Source organism: Podarcis vaucheri, assembly GCF_965113315.1.
Source record: "Podarcis vaucheri genome assembly, chromosome: 6".
In the NCBI taxonomy this organism is placed as follows: domain Eukaryota; kingdom Metazoa; phylum Chordata; class Lepidosauria; order Squamata; family Lacertidae; genus Podarcis; species Podarcis vaucheri.
The window spans coordinates 52,658,902-52,679,595 of NC_138764.1; the positions used below are offsets into that span (position 1 = coordinate 52,658,902).

At 42.4% G+C, this 20,694-nt stretch overlaps 1 protein-coding gene across 1 annotated transcript in view; it reads left to right on the forward strand.

The window, feature by feature from the left end:
* TRABD2B (TraB domain containing 2B) overlaps nucleotides 1-20,694 on the forward strand; it is a 258,886-nt gene that overhangs the window by 226,276 nt on the left and 11,916 nt on the right. Inside the window, exon 5 of the mRNA XM_082226757.1 lies at nucleotides 8,184-8,274. Within this exon, the coding sequence (XP_082082883.1) occupies nucleotides 8,184-8,274 (91 nt within the window). The remainder of the gene's footprint in view (nucleotides 1-8,183; nucleotides 8,275-20,694) is intronic.

The following is a 20,694-nucleotide window of genomic DNA, read 5'->3' on the forward strand; positions in this document are numbered from 1 at the left end:
AACCTTCAGGTGTTGGGTGCACACAGCATTGCCATTAGAGCAGGACTTTGGGGCACATGTCTAGAGCCCATCTGACGGGGGGGGGGGACAGAAGCAGGAGGAACCTCAAAAGTAGCAGACTGGCTTACAATTTTTTGAAGTGAAATATTACACACTACCATCTAAAGAGCCGCCGCCACCACTGGCCACCCATAAGATCCAGATAAAATTACCTCAGTACACAACCAGGTTCACAAACCATGTCTAAACAGGTATATAGACTCGTTTTGGTGTATCAGCATTCTTGTTATCTTGTTCTCTACTGCTATTCTGCCATTTGTGCTCTTTGAAGAATACTCTTGAGACTCACCAACAAGAGCTTTTTGCCATTTAAGACAGATGAGAATCTCTTCAAATTACCAGCCCCAGACCACCTCTGGCAATCATGTTAACCTAGTTTTGATTCTTTTCATTCCAGAGTATCACATTTTCCAGCTTATATCCAACACTGCTTTTCAGTCCGTTTAATAAAGATTAGTATCAGTTGTGCTTGCTGGGATCATCTACATTTCTTGTTCTGTCAGCCTTCAGTTTCATTCTGATCCAGTGAGCTCAGTTCTGGAACTGAGACTATTGGACTCTGCCATTGCTCGGTCTTTATAATAGCTTGTCAATCTATGATTTTATTGCAGATCTTCTGGCATTGTGCTGAGCATTGTTTTCAAGGGTCAACTTTTGAAAGATGGCCATTATGTTATATTTTATTTACGTATTTGATTAAATACATAAATTACTTAATAGTAAAAAAAAATGTTATTCTTTTTTCTTTTTGGTCATGATTATAAAATACAGACGCAAACATAAGATGAGCCTGCTGGATTGGACCAAAGCCCCTTCTAGCCCAGAATCCTGTCCTCAAAGTGGCTGACCCAGATGCTTATGGGAAACCAGCAAACAGGGCCTGAGCACGAGAGGACTCTTCCCCCCCCCCTTGGGTTTCCAGCAACTGGTATTCAGAAGCATCCTTGCCTTAGCCTCCATGAATCTGTCCAAGACAAACATAAACAAGATACAGTTCAGAACAGACTGTACATAAACAACAAAAATAATTAGCAATCTCAGCTTATTATGCTTTGTGGAAAGTGATGTTGTTAAGCCAGCATAATTTTTAAAAGCCAGGCAGTGGTCTTCAACTGGGGCTTGCAATGCAATATAGAATCATACGTTGTGCAGATAAAAAATCAGAGTTGGAGGGTGTATTATGCAGTGCTTTTTTCTAAAAAAAATGTTTAGAGGTACTCTCATTTTCCTACACATATTGAAATACTGCCCCTCAATGAGGCCAAACTTAGATTCACAAAATGTTTAGGGGTTTGCGTACCCCTGACCTCCCCCCCCGAAAAAGCAGTGGATGAGATAGTAAACAATAAAATAAATAATTACATAGATCTCAGCCTTTTTCACTATTAAGGTTTTTATTTTCATTTTCAATATTTCTTTTTCTTTTAATGCTGGAAGATAAGAGCTCAGCTTTGATCCTGTTTTTTTCCTGTGAGGCTTGTGCAATGGCATGCAAATGAGAAACAGACATGCCATACTAATTGCCATTGTCAGAGCTGGTAGCTGGCTGTCAGGAGGCAATAACCCAGTAGTTCAATAGCCAGGCCGCAGGGCTCAACAGACCTTCAGGCAAGGCAGGGTTCCTGAAAACTATGAAAGTCCTCAGACCGGGGAGGCAAACCTATGCCAAGAGTTATATAAAGCCAGAAGGGCCCCTGTCTCCCCAGACAGACTGATCCATTATGAAGTAGTCAAAGATCAAACCAGATGTTTCAACCTCACCTGAACTTCTTTAGTGGCAGCAGAGAGTAAGGTACTTGGACCTGCTTCCAGATTTTCCAATCCAAGCCCACTCTCACTGTCACAAACACAGTTGTCGTCTTTCTACAATGCTAAGGGCCGCCTATTCCTCTTGTCCTCTGCCAACTGATCGCAAATTGTATGTGTGGTACAGTGTACTCTCTACATCAAACTGGAACTGATCAAAACAGCTTATGTATTTTTAAACGTAAGAAAATATTGGTTGGGATTGAGGTGTAAATGTCAATAATTTTGCTGAAAATCAATGTTGAAATCCATAGTAACTACCACACACAGCTCCACCTCCTTTTAAAAATCTCAATTGTCTTTTAAAGTTTGGCAGTATTAATAATTAAAAAAAAATGAGGTCGGGCTATGTTTCAAGCTAACCATAAGTTTTGGAAACCCTTTACCCAGCTTCTGCTGACACCAAGTGCCACATTAAAAAGCAAAGCTTGTAAAAATCTGACTGAGCACCATCCTCACCCAGGTGCACCAGTTCTATAGGGCCGAGGTGTCTTTGGCCCCCTCAATATCTGTTGGCAAAGGGCCAGACTCCCTCAGTGTTGAGGGGGTGGAGGATGCTGAGCACAGAGCAGAGCGCAATGAGGGCTCCGCCTGAGCATGAGAGAGGAGGAGCCGTGAGCCATTGAAGCTGCACCACACTGGGCTCCATGCTTGGTCTCCTGACAATGCGACATCACACGTGCAGTGCATGTTGCATGCATGTGCATGCAGTCACATACATGCACTGTGCACTGGGTGCAAGACAGTGCCTATGTCTTCCTCTAAAGCTTCCTCTAACCAGCCAGGTTACTTATGACTTGATACAACAAATTCTGAGCCTTTCTTGTGAATGACAAAACTTTATTTCATTGAGCTGGAAAATATCTTATTTCCTGCAGTTTCTATACACAGGGTTATATTTGACCCCTTTTGTTTCATCAACAGCACTGGAACCATTTGAAATTGATAGTATTCATCACAGCCTACGGAGAGAATTAAATGCAATCCCGTATGAGGCTCCCCGCTTCCCTGCTGCATGTGTGCTAGGTATTCCCCAATCAAATAGATATCCTGCCCTCATCTGACCCAGCTCTCACCAGCTGTCACAATAAATTAGAATAATGCTGTAAGGATTTTGTCCAGGACAAATGTAGCAAATCAACCACAGAATTGAGACCAGCAACAATTGTCTACCTCTGTAGAAATATTTCAAGAATAAAACTTAAGACTTTCATTTTGGGGAGCAGAAATTGACATTTTTATTAAATGAGTCATCTTACAAAAGCAATCATCCTTTTTTAAAACAAACAAACAAACATTTTTACATGTGTAGCTGGGAAAATCTAACCATTGTTTGTTGATGATCAAACAATTGGGTAGACAATTGTTACCCATTTAGAAACATGGGAAGTTGCCTTACACTGAACCAGACCATTTATTCATCTAGTTCAGTATTGCCTACAGTAGAGCCAGGGCTGGCCCACCCATGAGGCAGGATGGAGTAGCTACCTCTGGTGATGGAAGCCCAAGAAGCGATGCCCCTGTGGTCACCTTGTCCACCCAACAACCAGCAGAGAAGTGGTGCCAGCAGCAGCAAGTTCTCACCAAAATCTCACTAGAGCTCACCAAAACTCATGAGATTTTGCTGGAACCCGCTCTCAGTATCTCCTCTTTGTGGGCACTGCCACATAACTCACATAAGGGAGGTTGGTGGCATAGCAGCACATTCTCAGTTCGTTTAAGGTGGCAAAATAGGATGAGCCACTTCTGACTAGACTCAACATGGTGTTGCTAAATCAATTCCCAGTATGGCCAATGATCAGGGATGATGGGAATTGTAGTCCAGCAACATTTGGAGGATAGCCCTGGTCTACTCTGGTTAGCAGTGGCTCTCCATGGCTACCTGGAGATGCCAGGGTTTGAACCATTTTTTTATGGTGGCTTTGAATGCAAGGAATGTTTACTGACACTTGAACATGCCTGTAAAATGGGGAACTGCATCTCAGAATGCATGTGGGAACTTCCTACTGGAGATAAGAGATAAGGGATATCTGAGACCTAGTTCTTACTGGTGGAAAGGTCTGTGTCTGGGTTATATGGCTTACTGCTGCCAGTGTGAGGTTCATGTAGTGGAATATCTTCCAGACAAAATCATCTCTGTACACAGAAAACTATAACTGTTAAGGACTCTAGCCCAACCTTCTCCCTGGTGTGCTAGTTTTATATTTACAGGCCATATTTTATATGAGAAATCCCTTCACATGAGCTTCTTCCTGCAGCCTCATGTAGTACAGCCTGGATGCAGATACATTAGGTGGGTGCGGGACGCCCCGGGTGTCACCACTGAGGAGGGGTGACAAAATGCCGGGTGGCACTCACTGTGGGGCCTGCAGCATGCCTGAGCCACGCATCTCTCCTGGGAGAGAGCGGTGACTTGGGCGCACAAAGGCTCTGCGCTGCCCCAAAGGTCTGCCCGCTGCCTCTCCCACCCCCCAGCTGTAGGGCAGCTGAGTGGGAGGAGGCAGGCATACTCCAGAGGCCCCTATGGGCAGCTCGCCCCGCCCCTGGGTACTCCACCCCAGGCGCCCGAGTGGCTTCCTCCACCGCTGGTTATCTCCAGGTGGAGAAAGAGGCCATTAGCACTTCAGAGTTGGGTAAGAAAGCCCTTGCCCTTTTTTAGATTTGCCAAGCTGCAACCCAGAGATCCCAACTTTTATCTTTATGTTGCTGTGGACTCAGAAGACAAGGCACCCATAGCTTTCCCCTCCTGCATCTGTCTCTCTCTCACACATAACACACACGCACCTGCAATCTATGGCACACCTTGAGTCCAGCTTGTTACAGCAGGTAAGGAATGGAGCAGATTACAGGACCAGATGGGAAAACCAGGAATAGCTGCAACTACTTCATCTCCTAATTCAGCAGAATATTTAAACTTGGGGGGTGGGAGCAAAGAGAGAGAGAGAGAAAGAGAGAGAAACCTCTGGATTTCAGCCTGGCCTACTTAGCACTTATCATGGTTTCCAAAATGGAAGAAAGGGACAAATATTTTATAATATCTATAACGCTGTGCTGGCTCTGTTTATAGCAAAGAGGGTGCTGTCTGTCATACTGAAACCAGGAGAGCCTGGGCCATAAACAAAGGAATGTTGATTAGCAAACAGAAAGTCTGTGGAAAGACCAAAAGGTTGCTTTATTGTAAGTTTATCTATGCAGCGTCTGTTTCAGTCTTTTACTAACAGCAGATGGAACAGAACTACCTATGTGATGTCCAAATTGAGATCTGTAGAGCCAAAAACCTCTTAAATTCGCTTAGCATTGGACCGTGAGAGAGATGGGAGAGAGCCCATACTCTTCAGACCACTGAGGTAAACCATATTGAAGCTGGTGTGGTGATTGTATGCTAAATGTTTTCAAGATAGCTGCTCACAATGTGATTTTCCTCGCAAGGATTTGTGTCAATTTTGGATATCTGTTGCTTCAATAATCTGTATATGCAAGCAGTACTGGCAACGTTGCCTTGGAGCTGACCACAATCTGGGCTAGTATTTTTGGAAAGTCTCTGTAATTGTGATGTTGCAGGACTCAAGCCCATTGTTTCTTCATGCTTTGCATTTTAACCACAGTTCTTGGATGCTTACAATAGAGCCGACTTAATGACTCACCAGGGTCCTAGCATTCAGATCTCTGAGGTCATGTAACACATTTTCGGGACCCTGGTCTTTGCTTTAGTTATAAGCCAGTTAGTAAACCAGAATCAAACAATTCTCTAAAGGAGTGGGTGGAATGCTGGATCCAGTTGGAACCTGCAAATGCAATTTTAATTGGGGTTTATTGTCTGTTTTTGTTTTGAGATTCATTTCATATGGTATTTTTTAAGTGTTCTAAAAAGTGTGTTTTGGCTAGAAAGTACCGCTTTATGGCTCTTGCAAACAGTACTGAAATTTCTACATGCATATCACCCTTACAACTGATACTGATTATCATGCTTTCTCTGAATTATAAACAGGAATAAACAGGGGAGGAATCATTGAAGAGCTTGGCATCCAAATTACCATTGAATATTGAGTAATTTCCAGGCTCATCCTGAGCCAGCAAAGAAGAGCCACATGCAAAAGCAGGCAGTGGCACGCAAATCCCTTTGCTGCACTGCAGAGGTGGGGAACCTCAGACCTGCTGGCCTAATCCAGCCAGCTAGGCCTCTGGACCATCATCTCCCCACTTCTTTCCCACTGCAGAGCTCTAAACTCCAATCAGAAGAGCTTTAATCCTCATTCTTTCCCCATGCTCTCATTACTCCCACCCCAGCGCATGTTACTCAACTGATTAGAGAATACATCTCTCACTGCTTAATGTGTTGGGATCCCCAAGTGAACTAGCTTTCTGCCTGCGTTGTTCTCCAAGCTGAATGCCTGCATCGTAATATCAGGGCTACGTGTGCCATTTCCCAGGAGTCTGACTGTGAGCCCTGGTGCCCAGCCACCTTAACCAAGCCACGCTCAGGTGTGCACTGCATCACAATGCACATCCAGACACTTTCCCCACTTGTGAAAGGGGATGCATTTTTGTATCCATCATTCTGTGTGTTTTTTAAAATAAATATTTATTGGTTTTACAATTTTTTAAAAAACAATACAAACATATAAAAAGACATACAAACACGTATAATTTCATAACTTTTTTTTCCCATAAACCTTGTTTCTCGGACTCCCCCATACTTCCCCTTTCTGCATCCCAATGTCCAAAATTTCCCCGCAACCTCTAAATAGTTCTGTCAAACATATGTCCTCTTAGTCTTTCCTTCAGTCTAATCTTATATCGCTGTAACCCTTTCTTTCTCAAAACCTCGACATTCTAACATTCATCAAGTTTATAATAGTCCTTAAGATAGATTTTAAATTTCTTCCATTCTTCTTCTGCCGTCTCCTTCCCCTGGTTGTATCCATCATTCTGGTCTGATAAGGAAGCCTATACAGAGCCTTCAAAAAGGAGTGGTGCAAGTAAGATACAAATATAACATAACATTACATATTTGTTTTTTGCTTTTTCAAGATTGCACTCCCCATTATAAGCAAGCCTGAGATAATATGTACTTGATCCACTTTGAAACTGTTAATTTACTTTTCAGTATGTGCCACTGAAGACAACCGTATGATTGAAATACATTTGGCAGCTTAAAGTGTTTATTTGTAGCAGGCCATTTAGACACTTTTTATTCGGTTTTTCATCACACATTATATTTTGTTGCTGAGTTTTGAACCCATTTTATCTCACTGTTGGGCAACTGCAAGTGTTGTGTATCTTCATTAAGCTGTTAAGCCACATTGACTTTGGTTTTTTTAATTTTACTGAGTAAAAATTACAGTTTGGTGGGCATCACTTTTTACCCTGTGTCTTGGTACTGAATAGTCAGGAATTGCTCTTCTCTCTTTGATTCTGTGTATGCACAACATCCTGATCACCAGGTTGGTTATTATTGTTGCTAATTACTGAAACAAAATCCAGCTCTCATAAAAATGAAGAAACAGAACAAAGACAAGTGTTGCACACTAGAGAATTCCTGTGGCTCACTGAGGAGCTTGGGCCTCTCAGAGGAATGAATTAATCTGGATCTTCACAGGGTTTGTTCTTTTCCAGGAAAAGTGTTGGACTGTGATGTCAAATTTGGGTGAGATGACTTTAGCTTAATTCTCTGATCTGCAGTTTCAATTCCAAAATCAATCCGGGCAGATAAGGCAAATGCAGACAGGGAAGCATGGTGGACGTGATGGTTGATTTTTCAACAAATAACAGAGAAATTGTTGCCAGTATAGATCACTAGGACAGAGGAAAGTATCTGCCTGTGTCTGTATGATAACCTAGGTTTGATTGTAGTGTCTCCTGAAATAGAAGAAAAGTAGCATTTTCCTTACTTGTCTTCACCTACACTGCAATTATAATTGCAGGTTTGATCTTAGTTAGTATGTTTCATAATGTTCCCACATGAAGTTGGCCTGGAACTTATCCTTTGCCATTGCTGAGGGATAGAAACTGTAAGCAGAGCTTCTAAAGGATTGAGTGTCATGAGTGAGCAATCTAGTTTATCCTTTACTTCCGCCACTGTAGCTGCAGCAGTAAGAATGCTCTGCGTTCAGGAACTTTTAAATGCATGAACCTGGGCCAGATCCCAGAACAATGAAGTTCTGGTGTGGAATCATGCTACTGAATTGTTCTTTAGCTAATCTGTTGACTTTGTTATCTACCCTGAACCTCTTGAATATATTGTGATACAGGTCCAGCGATAAATAAAAAGTTTTTCATCAGGTTTCTGAATGACTTTTCTATTTGTCCACTTTTAGGTCACTTCTTGGGCAACAATACTGTTATCGATGTGCTGAAGCAAGCTGGGTTTGAAGTAAAGCATATTCCTGCAGGACAACCAATAGAAAAGTAAGCTTCATTTGTCTTTATTTCCCCCCTTTTCCTGTGAATAAGCAAATCTATTACATTTTCAATAATGCAGTGTTTGCAAAAACATAGGACATTACATAAACACTAGATTATAGAATAGTCATAAGAAGTTGTTTTTCAGAATGACATAGGATCAAAAAAGTAAAGTTTTCTTCTATCTTTCAACGGTCATTTTCTCTCAGTTTCTCATTTTTCCAATCTTAAGTCCATTTCCACATCAGTCTCTGAATTTTTTTCATTAGCCTGCATGAAAATTCATGCCCATTTTCATATACAATGCACACACTTTTTCAATATGCACACCACTTTGCAGTTTTGCAAACAATGCAGTTTTACATGTTCTTTCACGAATGCATGCATTTTTGTTTGTACTTTCCCCAGTGTACGTATTTTGTACTTGTTTTCTGGATGGAAAACTGTATCACAAAATTCAGAGACATGTAAATTTCAAAGGATAACTGTGGTTCAGTTTCTGTATTGTTTCTGGAAGTATGAATTAGACAGGTTCACATTTAAATGCAAACCATCCCTATCCATGTGTTATATAATTCTACCAATTTTAATGTCTGGAAGCAAGTCTAATTGACTTATTCTGAATTCACAATCACACAGTCACAACTTTGATCCGGTGAGGTGAGGGAATTGCTGTTATCTAACTGTATATAAATGCTCTATAAAAAGGGAGGCTCTTGAAGACAATTGACTTGAGGACTATCACTAGCAAAACAGAAGCTTAATTTTGTCACAGTGCCTTGAACCAATGTTAAGTATGACTCAATCACCAGTTCTGTTTTGTCTTATATCCATATTTATTTAGATGCCAATTCTGGCTTGATTTTTTTGGGGGGGACAATGCCCCCCCAATAGTTTTTCCTGATGGTTGTATAGATTCCAAGATCACAAGTAATGATATTGCCTCAATAATTCAGCTCATGGAGCAAACATTAATTGTGGAATTCAAGGGAGAAGAAATGCAACATTGTCAGCATTCCAAGCTAAGTTGGGCACACAATACTGACACGCTTCTGAAGAGCAGAGTAGATTCTGAGAATTCAGCAACAATAGAAAGTCATCACTGGTCACAGGTGCATAGTGAATTGCTCTTTTTGATAGGTTCTTTCAGATTAAATGGGTAGCAGCTGCTATATTGGATTTGCTCACTGGAATTTGTATAGAGTGGAACTTCTTTACTTTGCTCCTCTTCCTCCCTGCAAAAGAGGAGAAAAGTGATACAAAATGTTTGTGGTTGCCTTGAATCAAAGCACTCGAGGAGTTCTATAACATTTGAAGGACTCATTCAAAATGAGAATCCATGGTCACAGGCTTCTATGCTCTCTCTCCATCCAGCTTTCCTCTTCTTTTTTAATTGCAAGGAGATTGACAGCTTCAACTTTTAATTTGTAAGCTAACCGCTGTTCCCCCTCATTATATGAATTTTAGGAATTGTAATTTGTTTAAACCATGGTCCCATCTGTCCTATATATTTAAAGCATTATCATGTAATTTTTAACAGTCATGGCATCCCTTGGGAAGTGTAATTTGTGTAGAATCCTGGGAACTGTAGTTTGCTAAGTGTGCTGAGAGTTGTTAGGACACACACACACACACACACACACACTGTTCTCAGAGTTCCTTGGGAACAGGGGTTGAGAACTGTAGCTCAGTGTGAGGGATAGGGGTTTCCTAATAATTCTCAGGGCTCTTCACAAACTGCAGTCCCCAGGATTATCTGATGGAAGCCATGGCTATTGAAAATCACATGATAATGCTTTAAATGTATAATTCAGTTGGAGCCGGTGTTTAGTGAGAACAACCCAAGACAAAACCATGATTTCATATTCTGGCTTGTTTTCATAGCATAGTTTAAACCACTGTTCCCTGAGATTGTATGTCAAGAAGAGGAACGCAGGGTAGTGAAAACCTTTGGGCATAAAAGAGAAGAGGGGACAGAGCAAAGGACCCCAAGGCTCACTGTGACATTGTGCATCAGTTGTTCCTAAAGCCAACTTGGTTTTTTGAAAGCCAAATCTGGTGCTCCTGACCTTTCAGTCCATATCCTAATTAAATCTGAAAAATAAGGCTTCCTTAGCCTGCCAAGAATAAGTATTTTGATTAATCTTTGAATAACTTGGCCTGTGAGAACCTCTATTGTGCAGCTTGTGAAACCAAAGCCCATAGCCAAATGTTAAGCCTCCATGGCCTTGATGTTATGATTTGTTGTGGGCATGGAGTCTTTTATTCTACCATTCTACCCTTCCACCTGTTTTTATATGACAACAGGTTTTTCAATAGCCTCTAACTAGGATGGGTGGGGGATTAAATCAAAACATTTCAACTTGAGTGTGCACAAATTAATTCTTAACTTAAACCAAATCTGTGGGATTAGAAGGAATGAATGCTTTACAAATTGGTCACTGGAAATATGCACACCAGATTTCCAAGGAATTTCCATCTGCTCATAAAATTGTTTCCTTTGTGATTTTATTGCATTTATATAGCCAATTAACTTTCAAGAAACGTAGTCAAGAAACGTAGTTGTTCTGGGTAAATTTTAGATAAAAGAATTAGCAACATACTTTAAAATAAGATTTAAAAAACCATTTAGTCCTGTTGCTCTGAGAAATGTCCCGTTGATTTGACTGATAGAAGAACTGGATTTTCATTAGATATCATTCATATCCAGCAAGATATTTCCAGAACATTTACTTGTTCCTAAGAAAACCTGCTAATTTGGTAGTAATATCTTGGTGGTTTAACCAATAAGTTTTTATATCTACAAAAGAAACCCCCGTTGATATTATGCATTGCAGTCTGAGTGATTAAGGGATAATGAGAAAGATACAGCAATACTCCTGCACCCAATTCTTCATAATTTCTTGCCTGATCTGTGATTGGCACAATAAAAAAGTGCACATGCACATGCTACTAGTACTCATTTGCAAAAGGGTAGAGAGTAAAATTGTCCCTGCCAAGTGCCTTTGTAAAGCTGGGTAGAGAAGCTAAAAATATTTGCTGTATGAGTATAGACGTTACTGAAATCTCACTGATGGGTTTTGGACCGGATTTGTTTTGTTTCTCTTTTTTTGGCATATTTTCTTAAGACATAGAGCCTAGGGCTTGCCAATCAGAAGGCCGAATCCCCACTACGGGGTGAGCTCCCATTGCTCGGTCCATGCTCCTGCCAACCTAGCAGTTCGAAAGCATGTCAAGTGCAAGTGCAAGCATGTCAAGTGCAAGTGCAAGCATGTCAAGTGCAAGTAGAGAAAAAGTTTAGCGGGAAGCTAAACAGTGTTTCCATCCTCTGCTCTGGTTTGCCTGAAGCGGCTTAGTCATGCTGGCCACATGACCTGGAAGCTGTCTGCGGACAAACACTGGCTCCCTCGACCAGTAAAGCGAGATGAGCACCGCAACCCCAGAGTCATCCGTGACTGGACCTAATGGTCAGGGGTCCCTTTACCTTTACCTTTACCTTTACCTGTGAAAAAATGGACTACAATGTCTGTTCCTTCCTTTCTTTATAGGCCGCCCTATAACAAAACATTCTCTGGGCAAGTTACTATATAGATTTTTAAAAAAAAAAAAACACACAGTCAGAGCAAAACAACAAACAGCAGAAAACTGGAAAAGCAGAAAAAGAAGAGTAAACTCAAGAAATTTTGAGACTATAGCAAATTTTGAAGGGATGGGGGGAAGAAAAGACTTGGTACTGAAATGAGGACAAATTAGCAATCAGATGAACCTCTATGGGGAGAACATTTCACATCCAGGGTGCCACCACTTAAAAGGCCCTTTTCCAAACAGCCACCCACCTCACCTTGTAGGGACACCCAAAGAAGGGCCTCAGAAGAAGATCTCACAATCTGAGTCACTAAACTTGGTAAAATGCGATCCTTCAGGTATCCTGGTCCCAAACTATGAAGGGCCTTAAAGGTTCAGAATCAGCTATGAATTAACTGAAGCACAAAGGGCCATTTTCAAATGCAGCCCTGTGTTGCAGTAATCCACTTTAAATAACTGGAGTGGTTCTAACACGAATCATACCTCTTTACCACTCCAAATTACATAGTGAGGGAAAATCAATCTCTCCAAGTGATAGCAGCATGCAGGGTGGAAGGAGCTTATCCTGCTTTCTTTCATTCAGCACTTGTGTCTTGTGGATGAAACTTTTCAGCCTCCAGTAATATTCATCTGGAACAAAGTGCTGCTACACTTTGTACCATCCCAAGTGGCTACAAAAGGATTGAGTGGCATCATGTGCCTACAGAGATTGCTGGTTTTATCTGTTGACGTCTGCGGTCTGTTTGCAGTCACTCAGGACTGTCCGGCACTTACTTCTCCCACCTATACTATCATGCCGTCAAGCTAAGAAGCCTCTCACACATTTGTCTGAACAGCTTCCAAAGTTAATCTCTTTAAACTGAGCAGCAATGGTTCAGCATGTGTTGAAATCATTACAACTACAAGGGCTACTACTGCAACCCACTACCCACTTTCTCCAGTATTTCTGACTTTAATGGGACTGCTTCAAAGTCAATGCAGAACTCTATAATTGTAGGCCACAATTCACAGAACTTCTTTCTAATGCAGAGCAGCTGTTTACCCAAGACCTTGACATAAGGAAAATCAAACTGCAACCCAATAATCTGTTCCATGTATGGAAGCTTGTTTCATATAGCTAATTGTACACATGGCTCATGCAAGCGCATTGTGTGGATAGTGTTATTATACAGTTTAGTCCCTAGGTGGCATTGGGAGTACTTGAATCTGGTTGGAGTCAGAAGCTTTCTTCTCTTGTTATGTCCTTTTTCAAGAGAGAACATAAAGTTCTTGTCCATCTCCCTGGTTGTTACGTCTTCTACACTTCTATGGCAAGCACAAAATAGCAGCTTTTTCTGCTCACAGCTGTCAGGATTGTAATCCCAGCTTGTAGCTAACTGACCATTTAGCCACAATGCTATAAAAGGACTTGAGACTCAAAAGCAATTTATAATGGGACTGTTTTTAAGTAAGTGGGTTGTGGATTGAAATCTTAGTTTGTTATTAATTTATTCCTCTTTAGAAACCTTTCTCTGGGCGTCACCATCAAATGACTACAGGTGAGATGGCCTTTTATTAATGGTGGTGTCCAGAGAAGTTACATGAAGTGTTGCATGCTAATATTAGAAGTAGATGTTTGACTGGAAATGCAAGTTTAATTCAACACCAACAAGACTTCTGGTCGAGTCACTAAATAAAAACATTAGTGGACCATACACAAGCTAGCAAAGGCAGGAAAGCAAGCGGCTGGAGGATATTGCCAAAATATCCTGGCATGAAGCAATGCATAGAAAAATACTAGCAACAGGACTGCTAGAATCTAGGCCAAATGCCACCCATAGTTTCAGCTATAGTCTGCAGCAGTTGCCAAACCCATTGGAATGAGAGGGGAGACAGGGTGTCGTTCAGCCATTGGGAAGTATGTGGATGAATGGCAAAGATACCATCTCAGGCAGCTGGCATGGTGATCATAGAATCATAGAATCATAGAATCATAGAGTTGGAAGAGACCACAAGGGCCATCGAGTCCAACCCCCTGCCAAGCAGGAAACACCATCAGAGCACTCCTGACATATGGATGTCAAGCCTCTGCTTAAAGACCTCCAAAGTAGGAGACTCCACCACACTCCTTGGCAGCAAATTCCACTGTCGAACAGCTCTTACTGTCAGGAAGTTCTTCCTAATGTTTAGGTGGAATCTTCTTTCTTGTAGTTTGGATCCATTGCTCCGTGTCCGCTTCTCCGGAGCAGCAGAAAACAACCTTTCTCCCTCCTCTATGTGACATCCTTTTATATATTTGAACATGGCTATCATATCACCCCTTAACCTCCTCTTCTCCAGGCTAAACATGCCCAGCTCCCTTAGCCGTTCCTCATAAGGCATCGTTTCCAGGCCTTTGACCATTTTGGTTGCCCTCCTCTGGACACGTTCCAGTTTGTCAGTGTCCTTCTTGAATTGTGGTGCCCAGAACTGGACACAGTACTCCAGGTGTGGTCTGACCAGAGCAGAATACAGTGGCACTATTACTTCCCTTGATCTAGATGCTATACTCCTATTGATGCAGCCCAGAATTGCATTGGCTTTTTTAGCTGCCGCGTCACACTGTTGGCTCATGTCAAGTTTGTGGTCAACCAAGACTCCTAGATCCTTTTCACATGTACTGCTCTCAAGCCAGGTGTCCCCCATCTTGTATTTGTGCCTCTCATTTTTTTTGCCCAAGTGCAATACTTTACATTTCTCCCTGTTAAAATTCATCTTGTTTGTTTTTGCCCAGTTCTCTAATCTGTCAAGGTCGTTTTGAAGTGTGATCCTGTCCTCTGGGGTGTTAGCCACCCCTCCCAGTTTGGTGTCATCTGCAAATTTGATCAGGATGCCCTTGAGTCCATCATCCAAGTCGTTGATAAAGATGTTGAATAAGACCGGGCCCAAGACAGAACCCTGTGGCACCCCACTAGTCACTCTTCTCCAGGATGAAGAGGAACCATTGATGAGCACCCTTTGGGTTCGGTCAGTCAGCCAGTTACAAATCCACTGAGTGGTAGCATAGTCAAGACCGCATTTTACCAGCTTCTTTACAAGAATATCATGGGGCACCTTGTCAAATGCCTTGCTGAAATCAAGGTAGGCTACATCCACTGCGTTCCCTTCATCTACCAGGCTTGTAATTCTGTCCAAAAACGAGATCAGGTTAGTCTGACATGACTTATTTTTCAGAAATCCATGCTGACTATTGGTGATCACAGCATTCCTTTCTAGGTGCTCACAGACTGTTTGCTTAATGATCTGCTCCAGAATCTTCCCTGGTATTGATGTCAGACTGACTGGGCGGTAATTATTTGGGTCCTCTCTTTTCCCCTTTTTGAAAATAGGGACAACATTTGCCCTCCTCCAGTCTGCCGGGACTTCGCCTGTTCTCCAGGAATTCTCAAAGATGACTGCCAGTGGTTCTGAGATCACATCTGCCAGTTCTTTTAATACTCTTGGATGCAGTTCATCTGGCCCTGGAGACTTGAATACATCTAAACTAGCCAAATATTCTTGTACTATCTCCTTAGTTATTCTGGGCTGTGTTTCCTTTGCTGAATCATTTGCTCCAAATTCTTCAGGTCGGGCATTGTTTTCTTTATCGGAGAAGACTGAGGCAAAGAAGGCATTGAGTAGTTCAGCCCTTTCTGTGTCCCCTGTTTGCATTTCACCATCTTCTCCTCTGAGTGACCCCACTGTTTCTTTGTTCTTCCTTTTGCTACGAACATACCCATAAAAGCCTTTTTTGTTGCTTTTAACCTCTCTAGCAAGCCTGAGTTCATTCTGTGCTTTAGCTTTTCTGACTTTGTGTCTACACGTGCTGGCTATTTGTTTGAATTCCTCTTTGGTGGTTTCCCCCCTTTTCCATTTTTTGTACACATCCTTTTTTAATCTTAATTCAGTTAAAAGTTCTTTAGATAGCCACCCTGGCTTCTTTAGGCACCTTCCATGTTTCCGTCTCATTGGTATTGCCTGATGTTGTGCTTTTAGTATCTCCCTTTTAACAAACTCCCAGCCATCATGAACTCCCTTTCCTTTTAGTATTGTTGTCCATGGGATCTCACCCAGCACTTCCCTAAGTTTTATGAAGTCGGCTTTCTTAAAGTCAAGAAATTGAGTCCTAGTATGCTTGGCTGCTCCTTTCCGCTGTATAGTAAACTTCAGAAGAGCATGATCACTCGCGCCAAATGATCCTTCCACTTCTACCCCACTAACCAGGTCATCAACATTGGTTAGGACCAGATCTAAAATGGCTGTTCCTCTTGTTGCTTCTCCCACTTTCTGGACAATGAAGTTGTCTGCAAGGCCAGTGAGGAATCTGTTTGATCTTATGCTCTTGGCTGAGTTTGACGTCCAACAAATATCCGGGTAATTGAAGTCCCCCATTACTACTATCTCCCTTCCTTTTGCATGCTTGGCCATCTGTTCCAGGAAGGCATCATCTATGTCCTCCGTTTGGCTTGGGGATCTATAGTAAACTCCCACAATGAGGTCTCTGTTATTCTTCTCTCCCTTAATTTTGACCCAAATGCTCTCACTTTGGCTTTGAGGATCTAAATCTTGGATCTCTTCACAGGTATACACATCCCTGACATATAACGCCACTCCTCCTCCTTTCTTGTCTGGTCTGTTTCTCTGAAATAGATTGTATCCCCCCATTATTACATTCCAATCGTGGGACTTATCCCACCAGGTTTCAGTGATGCCTATTATGTCATATTTAGTTTGCTGTACCAAGAGCTCAAGCTCATCTTGTTTATTTCCCATGCTTTGCGCATTAGTGTACAGACATTGAAGTCCATTAATCATTCCTCCGTGTCTCTTATTTAAGGATTTTTTCCTCCCACCACTAGGTCCGCGTGCTGTTTGCTCCATTTGGTCTATGACATTTGGATGATCATCTTCATTAATTGATAGACTCCTACCTTCAGGAGCACTGTCTCCCTCCCCCACATTAGTCAGTTTAAAGCCCTCCTGATAAGGTTTCTGAGATTTTTGGCAAAAACATTTCTCCCAACCGTTGTGAGGTGCAGCCCATCACTTGCCAGAAGTCCATCTTCAAGAAACTGCAGTCCGTGATCTAAGAATCCAAACCGTTCCTGTTTACACCATTTGCGAAGCCAGCTGTTCACTTCCACTATTTTCCCCTCTCTCCCTGGGTCACGTCGTTCAACTGGGAGGACAGATGAGATGACAATTTGTGCATTTAGTTGCTTCAATTTCCTGCCGAGAGCCTCGTAGTCTCTTTTGATCTTCTGGAGGCTATTGCTTGCAGTGTCATTGGTTCCCACATGAACCAAGAGGAAAGGGTATTTGTCAGTGGGTTTTATGATTCCTTGCAGTCGTTCAGTTACATCTTGGATCTTAGCCCCGGGGAGACAGCACACTTCCCGAGACATCTTGTCAGGCCCACAGATCACTGCTTCTGTTCCCCTCAGTAGGGAATCCCCTATCACCACTACACGCCTCCTCTTGGGTTTGGTGGGGTTCTTCCGTGAGTTGTCCGTTCCAAGGTCGCCTGCACATTCCCTGAGGACTGACTTTGCTGCTCGTCTTCATATACCTGATCGACTGTAATGAGGGAGAGATCCTCAAATGGAGTCTGCTCTTCGTCTTCCATGCTAGGGGAGAGGACCTTAAAGCGATTGTGTATTTCTAAGCAATCAGAGTGAACCCTGGGCCTCCTACTTCTTTGAGTCACGTTTCTCCATATATCTGGCTCCTGTGTTGGTGAACTAGACTCCTTCTCAGGGGAGTCCCCTGTCTCCTCCTTGGTGGAGACGGTGTGCTCTGTTGCTTCCAAGAAGAGCTCCAGCTCTCTAATTCTTTGGAGCGTAGCTACACGTTCCTCCAGTTGCTGGACTTTGTCTTTTAAGAGGGCAATCAACATGCAATTGCTGCAGGTAAAGCTGCCTGCAACCTTTGGCAAGATGGCAAACATTGCGCAGGAATCGCAGGCGACTGCAGCTGTTCCCTCCCCTTCCATCTTGAGATCGTGTCGTTGGGGTTGGCTACAGAGGTCCTCCATCATAAAAAGCTTGAATACAGGACAAATAACTTCCCCCCCACAAAAAAACACCTATATCTCCCCCAACAAACGTTTGAGACTAGCTCCCCTAAATCTAAAAGATGGATCTAACTGCGTGCGCCGCTAGGCGCGCGCCGCTGCCCTGCAAACTCTGATAAGCTCCTCCCACAGCTAATCCACTGCCTCAACAGAAACCCTGCCCCCTCTGACCTTTACACAGGGAAAACAGCTAATCAGCCACAAAGAAACACACACACACAAGAAAACCCTTTTTGCTCCTTCAACTGATGCCCTGCAAACTCTGATAAGCTCCTCCCACAGCTAATCCCCTGCCTCAACAGAAACCCTGCCCCCTCTGACCTTTACACAGGGAAAACAGCTAATCAGCCACAAAGAAACACACACACACATACAAGAAAACCCTTTTTGCTCCTTCTTCAACTGATGCCCTGCAAACTCTGATAAGCTCCTCCCACAGCTAATCCCCTGCCTCAACAGAAACCCTGCCCCCTCTGACCTTTACACAGGGAAAACAGCTAATCAGCCACAAAGAAACACACACACACAAGAAGCACTTCCAATCAAACAAGCAAACTTTCAATGAAAAAACCATACACGCCAATGAGGATGTTTCCTGAGTGACATAATATGCTCTGGGGAAGGACACCGCAAGTGGTTTTCATTTTCTCAGAGTTTCATTTATTGCATAATGGGGTTTTCTTGACGGTAAGAGAAATGAAATGGCTTTATTTCAGGGGCAAAGATTATGAAACATGGTTCCTGAGAAACAATGGAAGCTATTTCTCCTTTCCTGTTGTTGTTCTTATTGTTCTACTTGTTGTTGTTCTTGTTGTTTTAAGTATTCCCAATAAATATAACTTCCTTCCAAAATGAGTATAGTCCTCAAATAGCACAAATTTTGAAGAGGAGGCATAGATGACTGTGGGACGGTGGCTGCACACTACAGTGGTGCCCCGCAAGACGAATGCCTTGCAAGACGGAAAACCCGCTAGACGAAAGGGTTTTCTGTTTTTCAATGCGCTTCGCAGGATGAATTTCCCTATGGGCTTGCTTCGCAAGACGAAAATGTCTTGCGAGTCTTGAGATTTTTTTTCGCTCCCCCCTTTTTCTAAGCCGCTAAGCCTTTAATAGCCTTTTAGCAGCTAAGCCACTAAGCCTTTAATAGCCGCTAAACCGCTAATAGCACTAATCCGCTAAGCCGCTAATAGGGTGCTTCACAAGACGAAGAAACCGCTAGACGAAGAGACTCGCGGAATGGATTAATTTCGTCTTGTGAGGGACCCCTGTACAGTCAATGGACTGTAGCCAGTTCTATGGCATGTGCGAACCAGCTAAGAGGAACCCTCTGCTACCCACTGCTACATGTTTCAAGCATAAGCTTAACCCATATGAGTGAAATGCCAATGATTGCAACAAATATCTCCACCTCCTCTCTTCCTTTTGCTGAGACATTTGAGTCCTAAGATAAAATGAAGAAGATTACACATCTCACAGTTTATGTGGTTCTCCTCAGTAGGGTGACAGATCAAAGACATATTGCCATTGAATATATTAAGGTATTCTTACTACTACTACTACTACATCATCACATATGTTAGTGTCTCCTAAATGGAAGCCACAAGACCCTATGTATATTATATATGCTTTCCTTTCTACACAGCTGGAGTGTGGCAGTTTCAGGTGATGAGATGTACAAGCATTTGTCACCAAAACCTTAACAATTGCAGCCAAATACTTGGGAGGGGGATATAAAATGGCAAATAATTATGTATGTTGAAAGCTTTTCCATACTTACATGGTTTGCATACAACAAGACAGATGCCTTTGTGGTCTGTGGGCAGAGGATGAAAGTTATATGTAAAGAAGGGTAGAATTCTTGAATTGACAAATATTCCCATTGTGGAATTTATGGGAATAAAGTGATATTAGCTCATGTTTGGCATTGCTTCTGATGCAGTAGCAAAATGATGGCACAAGGCCCAAAGCTGCCACGTTATATGTTTTGTACTATTATCAAAAATTTAATGAAACTAAAATGAAACTCTACTTCTTCAAAGATAAGACCATCATAGACTTGGAAGGAACAATATGGTTATGTGAATCTAACCTCTTTCTCCCAAACAGAAACCGGAAGCATCCTTACTGAGTGCCTGTGCAAAGTTAGTGTGAGATGCAGCATTGTACCTGGGGAATCCTGCTGGGAAAGTTCAGTCAGTAGAGCATGAGGCTGTTAATCTCAGGGTCTCAGGGTTCAAGCCCCACGTTGGGCAAAAGATTCCTGCATTGCAAGGAATTGGACTTGATGACCTTTGCGGCCCCTGCCAAAACTACAATTATATGATTCTAAGAACAAGGAGATCCTACTTGTTCTTCTCCACTCTGTAGCTCCCTCATCCCTCCCTGTGCTCTGGAAGATTCCTCCAACCCTCTAGTCTAGAACAGATTTTGTAAGCACACAGAGGGCTGCAGTGGGGAGGTAAGAAGGGATAAGATTGTGAGTGAAAGTCCATTGCTCAAAGTAGTTGGTTTCCCAAAAAATTCCAAAGAAAAAGATTTCACTGTAGCAGTTTATTCATTCTTCAGCTTCAGGCTCTCATTCACTTCCCCAGATCAGGTTTGTTTGCCCAGGACAGGCTTGCTGATGTCTGACTTGTGTGCTCCGAATAAAATAAGGAGGCAGATCCACAACTTTTGTGGCTCTTGATCTTCCTTCCCATGGAAGGCACAACATAAGACTTCAGCCACCTTTGCACTGCTAATATTTACACCACCAATATTGCGTACCTCGG